This window comes from Coffea arabica, chromosome 9e, assembly GCF_036785885.1.
Source record: "Coffea arabica cultivar ET-39 chromosome 9e, Coffea Arabica ET-39 HiFi, whole genome shotgun sequence".
Taxonomy (NCBI): Eukaryota; Viridiplantae; Streptophyta; class Magnoliopsida; order Gentianales; family Rubiaceae; genus Coffea; species Coffea arabica.
The window spans coordinates 14,068,609-14,082,883 of NC_092327.1; the positions used below are offsets into that span (position 1 = coordinate 14,068,609).

The window sequence follows — 14,275 nt, forward strand, 5'->3', positions numbered from 1 at the left end:
AGGGCAGAACTCTGGTTAATTAATACATTATTCCCTATTTCTACCCAAAAAAAAGAAGAAGAAAGTATCCCATTGTTGTCGCAGATAAGGTGTTCAATAAAATAAACTTACCTGTTTTAGAGGTTTTTGTGTCCGATAAAATGAAACTCACTACTTTTCATTCAGCCTTGTTGGTGGTTTTTAATCAGACTTTGCGTCCTCTTGAAAGTATACATTGTTGACAAGTGAGCTACTTGTTTTACATATTTTGTGAACAAATGAAATCATCCTTTTGATAGATCAATATTTGTTGACTTTGTATCCAATGATAAGAATGGATTACAAAAATGCAATGGAGTCAAATATCCACATTTAAAGAGCAATTGTCACAATACAAAGTGTAACCTTGTTTCAACCCGATAACGGACTACAAGTCTAGACCAAAAACAAGAAGCTGACTTAGATTCTTCAATAGTCAAGATAATCCCCAAAAAAAAATTCCAACCAAAAGTTCACAAAGTTTTGTAAACGGCTGCATCAATATTATAAAAAATGATAGTCCAACAGCTGGCCAAGCAAATCACTTTCTTCTCGGTCCGCTTCCTCTTCCACTGCTTTTTCCTCTGCCACTCCAACCATATAGTGGTGTATTCTCTCCTAACCAAGCATAATGAAAATCTCCCAACCAACCATATAGTGCTTTTTCCTCTGCACTTCCATTTTGAATACATCCAGAGATAAGAGCACTATAAGAAACACAGAGTCCTTGAAACTCATTTCCTCAAAGAACTTTGTCGCATCATCTGGAATACCACATTTTGCATACATTGAAAGAAGCATATTAGCAACCATCAAAACCAAATTGGACCCTAACTTAACAGTGTAACCATGTATCTGTTTTCCTCCCTTCAGATCAATCAGGTTAGCCGACCTTGGAAAACAGTTGCAAGTGTAACAGGTGGAAGGCTTCCAACATCCTCCACCCTCATTTGCTCAAACAATTCCAAGCTTTCTTGAGTGCAATCACAAGCAATACAAGCTCCAATCATCGCACTCCAAGTCACCACATTTCTGAAAGTCATTGCATGAAATATCCTCCTTGCATAAACTAACCACCCACATTTTCCATTCATATCCAAACGCCCTGTTCCCATCATGACATCACTATCAATTCCCCTCCTCACAGACAACCTGTGAACAGCCTTTCCAGCAATCACCTCATTCGCCTCCCCGATCACCGGCAAAATGGTCACAAGAGTTGAAGAATTAGGACTCACTCCCATTTCTTGCATTTCCAAAGCAAAATGAATCAGATCCCCATGCATCCCATGAATCGAGAACCCTGAAATCATTGCATTCCATGCAACATCTCTCTCAGGCATTTCATTAAACACCTGCCTCGCCTCAAGCAAACACCCACATTTAACATAAAAATCAACCAAAGCAGTAGAAATATAAACATCTGAGGCAAGCCAATCTCTTTTTACATCATCATGAATCTTCACACCATTATCTATATGCTCCAATGCAGCACAAGCTTTAAGGACAAAAGGGTAAGTAAATTTTGTGGGTTTGGCTCCAATAACCACCATCGCATAGTACAAATCAATGGCATTCTCAAAGGGTCCTTCCCAAGCATAGGACCTAATCAGTTGGTTCCATAAAATTCCTTTCTTTTGCCTTTCTGGGCTTGGGATTGAGTTGAAGATTTTATAAGCTAACTCTGAGTTTGCTGCATGTAATAAAGAGTTTAGAGAGCTTATCCAGTAACGTAATGCAAGATTTGTTTTTCATGTTAAAAGTTTGGGTTTTTGAGGAGATTTTGATGGATTAGTTTGCCTGGTGTTAATGATTTTGAAGCTATGCAATCTTCTAGGAGATGAGATAATCATTGAAATGATACAAGGGGACTTGTTTATAACTCTGGACAGCATTAACTGATTTCTTTGGGATTAGGCATGACATCTCCGCCTACCTTCCACTGATCTGGTGCGCATGATCACATACTCAAATTTTCAATTCTAGTGACTCAGAGAGAAAGAGTGGTGTGTGTTTCATGGTTGAGATTGTCAAGAATGGAAATATAATCATAAACTAGTTCCTACATGCATAGGAGTGTAACAAGTGTGTGGAGGACCAAACAAGGTTCAACAAAAGGTAAACAAGATAATCCAACTGTTTTATATCCATAATAGATTGACTGGGGAAAAGAATTACTAAATTATTAGGAAGGAGAAACTGCACTATTGTCCTTGCAAATTGCAACAACGAATGCAATCTAGCAATCTACAAGGAGAAAACTTCGCCAACAGGGCTTTATAGTTTAACTAAAGTGGAGTTAGTCAAATTGATAATTACCTCTTCCATTGATAAGAGAGAGAAAATACTCCTAAAACCACCTCTAGGGAATAATATAATAAGAGAGAAAACAGAACTCACTTGAACTTTAAACTGTGTAACATAGGCAGATAAGCTGACAAACAATGCTAGCAATACCTGAAAATCCAGATGTAGAACCGTTTTTTTTTATTTTGGCACAATGGCAGAATGAGAACTGATAGCTGCTCCAGTCCCCCAAAATTTCCCACCTTGTTCAGTAGTCTTTTTATAACTAACAAAGCTAATGCAAGTTACTGATATTATATAATTGCTCAAACATCCAATAAAGTACATGAATCATTCATGATGATGCATAGACAGCTCAAAAACATACTCCATCCTAACCCATCTACCCCTCTTCTAGCAGTCAATGTAAATCAAGTCAAAGAAAAATAACTCAACCATAAATAGCTATAAAGGAAAAAGAGAAGAAAAGCGTGCTAATACATCATGTTGCATACCATACTAATAAGCCATTCTTCCCCTTTATGATTCTTTATGGATCAGGATTTGGAATTAAAATCTGGCAGGGATCAAATCTTACCCATTCCCTCGTGAAAAAAGTTTCAAAACTTCACCAATAGAAAAATACAGAAACATCCATGGCTGACTATCTGAAGTGATTATAACTTACAAACATACTTATCCAGCATCAAGATTTATGAAAAGCAAACTTTAAATAGAACATGAAACTAACTAGGATTACTATGGAATAATTTTGTTCCTATATATACAAGTATGTATGCAATTTTGTCCATAGAACTGTAATAAGATCATAGTATGGTGTAGTAAACAATTCCGAAATATCAAATATAGTATAGTGTAGAGTGAAAGATGAACCAACTTAATCTTCCACTATCAAGCTCATCCTAGATTGGTTCATCAACTAATCAAAGTAACCCCGCATAAGATCTAGACCTTGTTAGGCTTTTAAGTCGAAGAGAAAACTGGGTTTATAAGCAAAAAATTAAAATTTCTGTATACATTAATCGAGCTACTTGAGCTCTGTTTGAGCTCAACTGAAAAAAATAATCAAAAGACAAATTTGAATACAAGTTGGAACCCTATAGCTGATACATAGCTCGCTTAGCCTCACGTAGCTGTATAAAACGAATGCATGGCATAATTAAACTCATCTACACCCCAGAATTCATGCATTTACAATTATATACATAAAGCATTGAATTTTTCATACTACGACTTCCCATTCAACTATTAAAATAGAGCAGAACTAAACCCTCTAAGCAAGGCTTGCCCCTATGACTAGAGAAAGCAGGATTGTTTTCAAAATTTTACAATAAAAAAAACAAGGAAAGCATGTATGCATGCATGTAGAACATGGCATAAGTAATTAAAATATTACGACGTTGTTGGAGCAATTGGTGAGGATGGGCAAGGAGGAGGTGGGAGGCCCACACTGTCACTACCACCACGGCCCGCAACCCTGAACCAAAGAGATCCACTGGTGAATGTGACTCAGCAGCCAAGCTGGGATGACCACGTCCACTGGATCTTCTAGGGGGTTGTTATGTATTTGCAATTGATTCTCTTCAACTTCCTATATTGCCTTTGGGACGTAAGTCCCTGTTATTTCATTTAACCCTTCCTCAAATATTCCAAAATTTAGGGAAAAATAGTTGAATGAAAAATGTACATTGCAGAATATACCATGGAATTATGGGATCACTGGCGGTTAGAATGTGCTCCAAGAGTGAGAGGGAAAAAAAAGCATGAGTAGAGGGCAGGAAGATGGGGGTGAAACTTGAAAGTAGGTGAAAGAAAAAAGGTCAATTACAATTTGCACCCATCAACCATCATAAATTTGCACTTAGCACTCTTAAGCTATCAATTTTAACAATTGCTATGATATGCAGTTAATACTGAAAAGAAAAAGAGAATAGATACTAAATATATGGATGAGCTCCTATTGTTTGCAATTTTAAAATGCTTAATATTATGGTACTGTGATAAATTCTACAAAATTTCTTGAGAATTGCTTGAAAAAAGCAGCTAGAACATTGGGTCAAAAAAGCATCAGCAATCTCCTCCATCCATACCATGAAACCAAATGCTTAAGGTTGCAATTTTAAAATGCTCAAAGATTGGGTAAAAACAGCATCAGTAATCTCCTCCATCCATACCATGAAACTAAATGCTTAAGGTTGCAATTTTAAAATGCAATTGTTTGCAAATATACGGATGAGCTCCTATTGTTTGCAATTTTAAAATGCTCAAGGTTATGGTACTGTGACAAATTCTACAAAATTCCTTGAGAACATGAGGTATTTTGCTTGAAAAAATGCAGATAGAACATTGGGTAAAAACAGCATCAGCAATCTCCTCCATCCATACCATGAAACCAATCTGAAGTTAAACAGTTAAATCAACATATAAAAACAGCTGTAAGCAAAACCAAGCTGTCTTTTCAGTTTTCACTAGATGAACCATTGGCCTGTAGCACAGCGTAGTTATTCCCTGCAAACACAGTGATAACATTGAATTAAAAACAAAACAATTACTTGATCAATCATAGAACAAGTACTTTCTCAGGCAACAAAACATGTGGCTGGAAGAACTACCAAATCATGCTGGCGGTTTTGAAAACTTGAAAAAAGAACCACGACAACAAAAATCTATTCTGTAAAACAGTGCTGATTAAAAATAGAACAGAAAAACCTTTGAAGAAGGTTTTAAAACTTATCACTGTTCAGCAAGTCTAAAACATAGAACAAGTTTCATATCACTACCAGAGTATACTCAATGACAAAGTGCAGCAAGTTTCAAAAGCTACCAGAAGAAAGGTCACTGGAGCTCCCAAACAATAGGATACAGTATCAACAACCAATGAGAGATACAGCAGCAAAAGGTCTTTTGGCTAATGCTTGTGCTCAACATAATTGAAGTTTGCAAATACATTAGATCCCTTTGGCTGGTGAATAACATTCTCAAAGATATCATTCAGCATTTTGTTGTCAAGCATTCCTTCCAAGATTTTATCTTCGAAAACAGATGAGATTCTAGACTTGTTACTTTGCCCAACTCGAGAAGAAAATACCAACTCAGACAAGCGATCTTTGTTCGCTTGTTGAGCATACTTTTCAACCTCCAAGGTCCCAGAAGTTATCAAATGATAAACATACACAAACTTCTTTTGGCCAAGCCTATATGCTCTGCTTATTGCTTGCCTTTCAACTGAAGGATTCCAAACGACATCTAACAAAACAACTCTTGAAGCCCCAATTAGATTTATTCCTTCAGAACAAGCTTTTGTGGATGCAAAAAGAACTTTCACCTTACTAGAGGCATCATTCAGAGAACTAATTGATGACTGACGATTCTTCTCGTCACATTTTCCATCCATATACAGCACTTCTATGCCTTCCCTCCACTTTAACTGATCCATCAGCTGCTGCATTATGAATCTCAAAGGGTGAATAAATTCACTGAATACTAAAACCTTCTCATGCGATGCATCACATAAACGGATGAGCTCAATGGCAAATTTCGTCTTTACTCCAGCATAAGGACTGCATCCAAGTACCCCTAGTCTGTCTTTGTGGGCAGAGAAGCGTTTACTGAAAGCAGCTAATGAGGGGTGGACAGAAATGAGTGACACCAAATGTACTTGGTCAAACCTGCTCCAATCATCCAATATAAGCTGAAGAATTTCCTTCTGCTCATCAGTTGGCCGCAAAATAACAAGTGTGTCCTTCAGACCAGGGAGACTCTCTTCTAGTATAGAACCTTTGTGTACATGTACAAAGGGATCTATCATAGCTTTGAGCTCCTCTACAGCATTGTCAGAGTTCTTGTCAATGGCATTGGTCAAGGAAACCCATCTCTCTTTCTCCACATTGCTCTTCCGCTGCCATCTTCTGCTGCAACTCTCAAAGGTCACTGAACCAGAAAGCTTTGGGTTTACCAGGCAAAGGGTATTATACAACTCGTCAAAGTTATTCTGAAAAGGAGTTCCAGAGAGAATTATCTTTCTTTTTGTCTTAACTCCTGTCAAAACCTTCCAGACAAGACTCTGTTGATTGCGAGGCGTGTGCCCTTCGTCAAGAACCACAAATCCAGGCAGTTGAAGAAAGATTTCCCCAAGCCTTTCACCACTTCCTTTTCCCTTCCGTCCACTAGCAATCTGCTCAAACAACTTGTAGCTGATTCCTAGAACACTTTTCTCCTTTGTCCACGAGTAGAGCTTTGTCATTCGACTTCCTACTCTCCGAAGAAATTCTGCATCAGTTTTGAGTTCATTTCCCGACAAATCCTTGCTATTAAAGTTATGAAAAGGAATTCTATGTCCCCATTTTCGGAACTCATTTTCCCAGGTAAGCAGCATGCTTGTAGGGGCTATAATCACGGGTCGGCACATTGGATACATTTTCAACAATGACAGAATAAAAACAATTGTCAGGCAGGTCTTCCCGGTGCCGGGGGCATGTGATATTATGGCTCCTCTTCCATCATCAGACAGTTCAGTTTTCAGCTTCTCAATACAGGTTTCTCCTACTATGTTTTTCCACAAGAAGACAAATCCATCCAGCTGATGACTATACATTGACATCCTAATATGTTCTGGAATAAGATCCAGGACAGAGCCTTCAGCGTCAATGGAGGTATAATAGTTTCCAAAGCTTGAGTCATCAAAATGAAGCTCATGCATACCAAAGCAATCACCTCTGCGAAGGTCAACCCAATCCCGTCTTCGTGGAGTTTCCATTTTCTGCAGGCAATAGCAATTTAGATAAAATTTAGAAAAATATATGGGAATGCAAATAACAACATGAAGTTCCAATAACATCGTAAAGGTATCATTTTGCGACACAACTCAGGCCAGATTATTCAGCTCTTTGCTAGTAAAAATAATGCTAAGGTGGCCACTACCATTAAGAATGGTGCTTTTTTTTGGTTCTCTGACAGGAAATTAAGAGGTGCTGCTGCTTTAAAACATGATACTCCTTATTTTTTACCTATTGTAGATTTTGACAATTAGGTAGATTGGAAACCTAATTCTTCAGGGATCTACACTACCAGATCAGCCATGAAAAAAATTCAATCTCAGTCTAATAGTTATCCAGTTATATAGTTGTCTGTGGAAAGAAATATATGCCTAAACATTCCTATATCTTAAGGTTCGCATGTGAGTGGAGATTAAGTACTAAAGACAGACGACTCTCTCGGGGTATGCCTGTTGAACATGGTTGTGCTCCTAATGAATCTCTGAGCATATATTCTCATCTGCACTCCCTAAGAACTGGCTAGATATACAGTTGCTAAGACTTGGTATATTGAATTGTTATGGGCTGAACAACACTGTGCTGGAAAGTCATTTGGTAGAAATGTGTGCAGGGTGAGATTTGTTATTGCAGTTTATCAGCTCAGGGGAAGTGGAAACCGTAAAGTTATCTAAAAGTCTGCTGTACCCAGTTTACTATGTTTGCAAGCAAATTTTGCAGGACCTTTGTGGTACGGTTAGTGGTTGGCTAGGTTCTTCGGTCTAATGAAATTTGAGCCTGTGCCTAGAGTTAGGCATTTCTCCTAAAGTTTCAGAGTGAATTCTAGAATAGCAGTTTCTGTCACGTGCTTAGAACAGAAATTCTTGTTTCTTTGTCTTTTGTCAGTGTGTTCCCCCGTCTTACATGCTTTCGCTTATGTTTCGAGCCAATAAAGCAAGGAACTTAGTGAAAAAAAGAATTAGGAATATGAAGTTCAGTCAAGTTCATCTATAAGGAGCACAACAGAAGGGTATTCAAGTAAGAATATAAATGCAAATGACAAGTTGAATACATACCAGAGTAGGAAAAATCTCCTTCATCTCCTTATGGACAATTTGACAACATTTGCATATGATTCCAATTGGTTCTTCAAGAATCAGCTGATGTTTCCCTGACCGACATAATTCTGCTTGGCATTTGGCCGTTGCAGTGACATGATGAGTGCCATCCTGATGATCAACAACACAAGAACACAAAAACTTCTCACATGAGTTTCAATTTGGACAATCGTATAATTAAAAATAGTAAAACAGGCATGATAAGCAGAAAACTCAATCAATGTTCTTGTGCTCGGAATGAAACCCAGAAATTAAAATTCCAAAAGGTGTGGAAACTAGAAACATCATTGGAAATTGATGGCAAAGCCAGCAAAAAATCAATGACATTATTTGGACAATGCAAATCAAAGCCAAATGGCAAATTTCACCAGAAGGGTGAAAAACTTAGGAGGTTTCTTATGACACAAATAGCACACTGAAAATACTTATATATGTTTCTGTCTAATGACTGAGATCTCGCAAAGAACTAGACGGGAGTATCTATATGTGACTGAATATTTTCTAGAACAAATTTATGTAATACAACGATGACAAAAAACAAATCAAACAATCCAAAATATTGTAAAGTTTGGAAATTGAAAACATGTCTTACAATCCAAATATTGTAAAATTATCTTACAAGAGCAGAGAAAATTGCATACTACCACATTATCAAAATTTTCATGCATGGACAAATTAAAATATCAAGTAAAACCAATATCTTAAATTTTATTAATTCCTTTTCTACCAGCAGGACATGGATGAGAAAACTTTTTCTGTCATTAAAATTGATATCTAGCTTAAATATTTTCTAAAAGTGGTTCAAAAGGAGAACAGCAAGCTTTTCCTGTGTGTTGCATAAGTAACTTAAAATGAATAATAGAATCTTCCCAACACCATCAGTAGCAAAAACAAACATACAAAGTAAGGACCAACTAAATAGCATGCACAGTGGATCATTAAACAGCAACTTGTATTGTATTCTTAAAACTACATAAGAAAACATACAATCAGAAAAACTATAACAATTTGAAAAACTACATGATCTTGTTAACCATAGATTATTAGATAATAACTGAGGAAGAAACAAATATTACATGACCAACATGAGATGATACCTACTGCATGTTTCTACATCTTTTCAAAGTTCTAAGGCATCAACTTCAGTATTCCAGGGGAGAAGTCAAAACATTAGCGGATTGACTAAAATCTCCAAACTCAGCTGACAGACAAAGAATGGATATAACCAAAAGAATACGGCAGTAGTATAATAATGAGCTATCTTTCAAATCATTGAGTGTGTTTGGATTGCATAGTTTTGAAATAAAATAATTTACTTCACAAATTCCAATCACCTTTTTATCTTCCCAATCACTTTTTTATCTCACATACATCACATCACAAAAAGTGTTACAGTAATTATCTCAAATAAATCATCCAAATAAACTCCTATCCAAACAAACCCAAATCAGCAATAATTTATTGAAGAAACAATCTTTTGTTTCTCTAGGATTAGTTAAACTATTCAACCTGTCATGGAAACTATGTGCATACTTACGTAACTCCAAATCCAGAAATCACACTGTAGTGATCAGAGAATGTCAAATCTCTCAAAATTAACAAAGTACAATTACCTTGGATGATTCAGTAAAGTCAGAAGCAGATAATGTGAGGCACATTTCCATCTCAGTAAAAAGATCATCAATTTCTTTCTGCCAGTCTTCTTTCTCGGGTGGGGCAGGATCCTCATCATCAAATCTGAATTTTAACGGCAGTGTATGAGTAGGACCATTGTCTTCAAAACCAAATGGATTTTCCTTTGTCTGCTCATCATCCTTCAGCATGGACCCCAGAAGAATATTCATGTAATCCACGTCTCTTTCTCTTCTCTTAGAGGGCTTAGTTATTCTACTACCTTCCTTTTTCTTCTTTGGCACCTGATCTGATGAATCAGAATCCTCACTTGAAGAATCAAAACTTTCACTGTCAAAAACATGAAGGTGGCACTTTCTTAATGTTCCAAGTCCCGGTTCCTGTTTTCTGGACTTTGGACTTGGGAGTTGAATGAAGCCATCATCTTTGCCTATCCCTCCTTCAAGTTTATCCTCACTACAATAACCCCAATGGTTTGATTGCGTACTAGAGCTCCTTGATTCTTCCTCACTATAGTCTCTATCAGAATCATCAGCATCCTCTTCAGAGCTAGAGGATTTTGAGTCGAGTGTATTAAGATTGTCAATCAGAAGACCCTTTCCCTTGTCCTGAGCTCCATTCTCTAAAGGTTCACTCTCCATGTTCACCCTTTCACTTCTTGTATTTCCATCACTACTACCCCTCTTTCCTCTAGATGAAAACTGCTTCCTACCCTTTACATAATTACATCTCAAGTTTGGAGGGACATCTTCTTCAGTCACAAACACGACATCGCTTCCACTTCCCCCATCACCATCATCACAGTCATTCTTACCCTTAGCAACAGTTTTCCTCCTTTTGTTCATTTTATTTGCAATCACTTCTTCACCCTTTCCCTGTTCCTGCGAAATCTTAACACTACTTCCAGTTTCCCCATCATAATTCTTACCCTTGTAAACAGTGTCTCTCCTCCTCCTCCACCTCCTCCTCCTCCTCCTCCTCCTCATCCTATTAAATTCCTTCCAGTTCACTTCTTCCACCACTTCCTCTTCCCCCAAAATCTTAACATCACTTCCACTACTCTCATCATCGTAGAAGATCTTTTTAACAGTTCGCTTCCTCTTTCTATTGAACATCTTCCGGTTCACATTTTCCCCCTCTTGTTCTTCATCATTGCTACTGCTGCTAATTCTAACCATTTCTTCGAAATTTCTTGTGACTATACCTGACTCCAATTCTTCCCTCTTTTTCCCCTCAGTAGCGTTCATTTCATGAGAGTCATGGGCTCTCTCACTTTTCCCTTTCTTCTCCTGCTTCTTCTCATAGTACTCATCAATCATTTCCTTCAATTGATGCTTTGTTTGAGCCCTTGTCCTCTTCGCTACAGTGCATCTCTTTTCTTCCATATTACCTGAAAATAAAGAAAGCAAAGATTATAAATCCAAATAGCAGCACATAGAAAACCAGAAACTACCATTGCTTGGTAAAAGCGACAATGATCAGTTAAACCAATAAGAGACCTGCAGACCCTCCAAGAAAAAGAAACAAATAATGCAGAAACTTAGCTCTAGCTGTACTATAACCTTCAACTCTAGCTAAATAGCCCTTACCATCAAGGTCTAGGAACACTATTCTAAAAGGTGCAAGGGACGAGTCATCCGTACAAACTACAAAAATAAGAGAAATTCTTTGCCCTAGTTCTAGCTCAGCAAACCTCATCCTAACTCCAGCTTATACCAGAAAACTTTGATTGTCAACCATGAAACCAAATTTTTCACTCCACAAAGCATTGAATTCCACACGAACACACAGTCATACACAAAATACTTTAAAGGTCAAAGATACTATTTTGGAGAAAAGAAAAACAAAGCTTAAATGCCTCCCTAAATTAAAGGAGGTTGTCCACTTTTAACGATCCTCTTCATAAACTTACTGTTACACCCATAAATAACTGGTTGGTCCAATCATCTACTAGCTCATAAATCTTAGACCAAATTTGCCAACAGATAAAGATAAAAATATCTTAATCCCAAAGGAGAAACATGCTGTCAAAATTCAGTACAGCTTCACAGTGACTTGTGCGTTATGGAAGTAACTATTGCGGAAATCAATCTTTCTGGGGAACCAAATGTCTCTTTTAGAACCTGAGTATTTCACAAGCATTTGATCTGAAAGCAAAACCCCAGAGACTAAAATGTTAACCAAGATCTACATTCCTCTTTTCTATGATAGCCCACTGGATCTTGACAAGATCAATGACTTTCCAATGCAGATGAAGCCAATAACAAACTAGCATTTGGAAGCAATACATGGCCCTTTTGCATCTATTAGCTCAACAATCTTAGACCAGATATCTCAATAAACAGAGATGAAAAATGACAAACATATCCTACACTTCTGAGTGTTGACGTACCTTATTTCTGATAAGACGGGAAAGAAGCCTGAACGCAAGCTTTCTGAGCACTGGGAAATTAAGCACCGTCCTGCAAGTTAACCAAGTAGCTATGGTACCTGCCCCAAGAGCCAAGAAAACATTCAGCAATTTTTAATGCATGTGTTTTAATGGTTTTAGTCAAAAAAAAAAACATCGAAGTATATACTGATTCACCAACTCAGTCATTAAAACTCACCTTCGCCCCTCTTAGCTAAACATGAATCCGCAACAGCACTGGTACCCTCTCAAACTCCTTGGGTTGTACAAGAAAGAGTTTTAAGTAATTACACCCACAACTTAAACACCTGCAGAAGGAGACATGATTGCATTCATAACTGAAACAAAATCCAAAAAATTGGGCTGAAAATTTTGACAACAAATATAGGGCAAGAAGAAATTGGGGAAAATTAGGGAGAAAAAAGGTTCATAAGATAACCCACCCTTTGTTGCTGCAGAGCGTTGGTGAAGAACTTTTCCCTCAGCATTGGAGAAGGATGATCGATCGTTAGAGAGTTGGGGGAGAAGTGTGTTTGATTTTCTTTCTGTGGGAGATGGAGAGTGCAATTTCTCGGAGATGGACAGTAGAGTAAGAGAAGAGCTTCTCAATTTTCAACAAAAATGGGTTTTTCTCCTTTGACCAACGTCTAGTTTCTTTAAGACTTCTAATTTTCTAAACGTTGTTTCTTTAACTTGAACGAATTGGTTCGACAATTCCCCTTTTCGTCTTCAATCAAATTTTAGTTGCAATTCTATTTGAAGCATAATTTTGCTAATAAATTATTAATTACTATTTTTTAATATTTTTTTAAACATTTTTCAAAAAAAAATCACTATGGGTGACCCAAATTTGTTAAATTCATATAAGTGGTAAATGTACTTTTATTCACCTACTAAGGGCATCCACAATGGATTACACTCAAATACTACAGGCCTACAGCAACATTCCACTATCTCCACACAGTATAATAGTATGGATCAACAATCAAATTAAATATTTATTTTAATAATACACAACTCATATCCCGTAAATAAATAAGGTAATTTTTTTAAAAATAATTTTGTTATTTTTAAAAAATAAATTATTAACTTTCATTAAATTTTTTACCTTTTGGATTTTTTATTTTCTAAAAAATAATATTATTAATTTCTGAGTTTGAACAATATATCTTTTTCTATCTCTCAAAAAATAATATATTTTTATTTTTTGAAAAATAATTATGTAATTATTAAGCAAATATATGATACCTCAAATGTGAAAATATCTTAATAATCCATACTTAATTAATAATTATTTATGTAATTAATTAAACTCCATAACATAATATTACATAATTTAATTCAAATAAAATACAAATAATAACATAATAAATACTAGCTTTCATTAAGTGTGTTTGGATTGCAAATTATTTGAAATAATTTTGTAAAAAGTACTGTAGCACTTTTTTGATATAATGTATGTGAGATAAAAAGATGATTGAAAAATGTGTTGATGATGCAAGCAAATCAGTATGTGTAAATAAAGATACAAATAAAGTGAAATAATTGACAATCAAAACACACTCATTGTTATTGCCTCCGAACTGTTCCCAAATGTGCTCGATCAAGTCTGATTGAAATTGAGGATGTACTTCTCGATCACGTAATTCCGCGTTTCTCTGAAGGTAATATTTTTAAAAAAAGGTACTCCCTCCGTCCCAAAATTTGGGACGTTTTTCGGGAGTAGCACTTTTTATGCACAGTAAAATGGTGGACTTCACTTTTCAGATTCTTCCAGTTTTATCTATTGTCTGACACAGGGAAATAGCCAGCTAAAAGCAAAACGGAAATAGCCAGCTAAAAGCAAAAGGTCATAGGAATGGTGAAAGTGTGCATGTGTTGTGGTGGGCCATATGTAATTATTTATTATTAATTGATGGAATCTTGTCATTATTACTAAGGGTATAAAAGGAAAGTAGTAGTGAAAATTGTTTGACTTTTGCCATGAGACTCTTATTTTGGGACAACAAAAAAGTGAAAACATGACATTAACAATGGGA

At 36.4% G+C, this 14,275-nt stretch overlaps 2 protein-coding genes across 3 annotated transcripts; both read right to left on the reverse strand.

Moving 5' to 3' along the window:
* Positions 1-636: 636 nt before the first annotated feature.
* Positions 637-1,571, reverse strand: LOC140014607 (pentatricopeptide repeat-containing protein At3g16610-like). Its single transcript, XM_072065674.1, has 2 exons — positions 911-1,571; positions 637-782 (listed from the first exon to the last, which is right to left on the reverse strand). Exons 1-2 carry the CDS (start codon positions 1,569-1,571, stop codon positions 637-639), a joined length of 807 nt encoding a protein of 268 aa, XP_071921775.1.
* LOC140004502 (SNF2 domain-containing protein CLASSY 3-like) lies at positions 699-12,927 on the reverse strand. 2 transcript variants are annotated; one of them, XM_072066137.1, is made up of 8 exons: positions 12,680-12,927; positions 12,436-12,544; positions 12,219-12,316; positions 9,808-11,216; positions 8,153-8,305; positions 5,150-7,084; positions 4,027-4,833; positions 699-3,925 (listed from the first exon to the last, which is right to left on the reverse strand). In XM_072066137.1, the coding sequence occupies exons 4-6, from the start codon at positions 11,209-11,211 to the stop codon at positions 5,234-5,236; spliced, it is 3,408 nt and encodes a 1,135-aa protein (XP_071922238.1). In that variant the 5' UTR covers positions 11,212-11,216; positions 12,219-12,316; positions 12,436-12,544; positions 12,680-12,927; the 3' UTR covers positions 699-3,925; positions 4,027-4,833; positions 5,150-5,233. The 2 variants fall into 2 exon arrangements, with proteins under 2 accessions (XP_071922238.1, XP_071922237.1); XM_072066136.1 differs by having other exon boundaries at positions 699-4,833.
* Positions 12,928-14,275: the final 1,348 nt, after the last annotated feature.

Excerpts from the sequence above, each read along its gene's own strand:
- LOC140014607 (XM_072065674.1), bottom strand. The coding sequence starts at position 1,571 with ATGGTGGTTATTGGAGCCAAACCCACAAAATTTACTTACCCTTTTGTC. Across the intron at positions 783-910 it reads ACTTGCAACTGTTTTCCAAG|ATGATGCGACAAAGTTCTTT; the intron begins GTCGGCTAACCT and ends GTGGTATTCCAG.
- LOC140004502 (XM_072066137.1), bottom strand. The coding sequence starts at position 11,211 with ATGGAAGAAAAGAGATGCACTGTAGCGAAGAGGACAAGGGCTCAAACA. Across the intron at positions 8,306-9,807 it reads ACTTTACTGAATCATCCAAG|GATGGCACTCATCATGTCAC; the intron begins GTAATTGTACTT and ends GTTGATCATCAG. Across the intron at positions 7,085-8,152 it reads AGGAGATTTTTCCTACTCTG|AAAATGGAAACTCCACGAAG; the intron begins GTATGTATTCAA and ends TATTGCCTGCAG.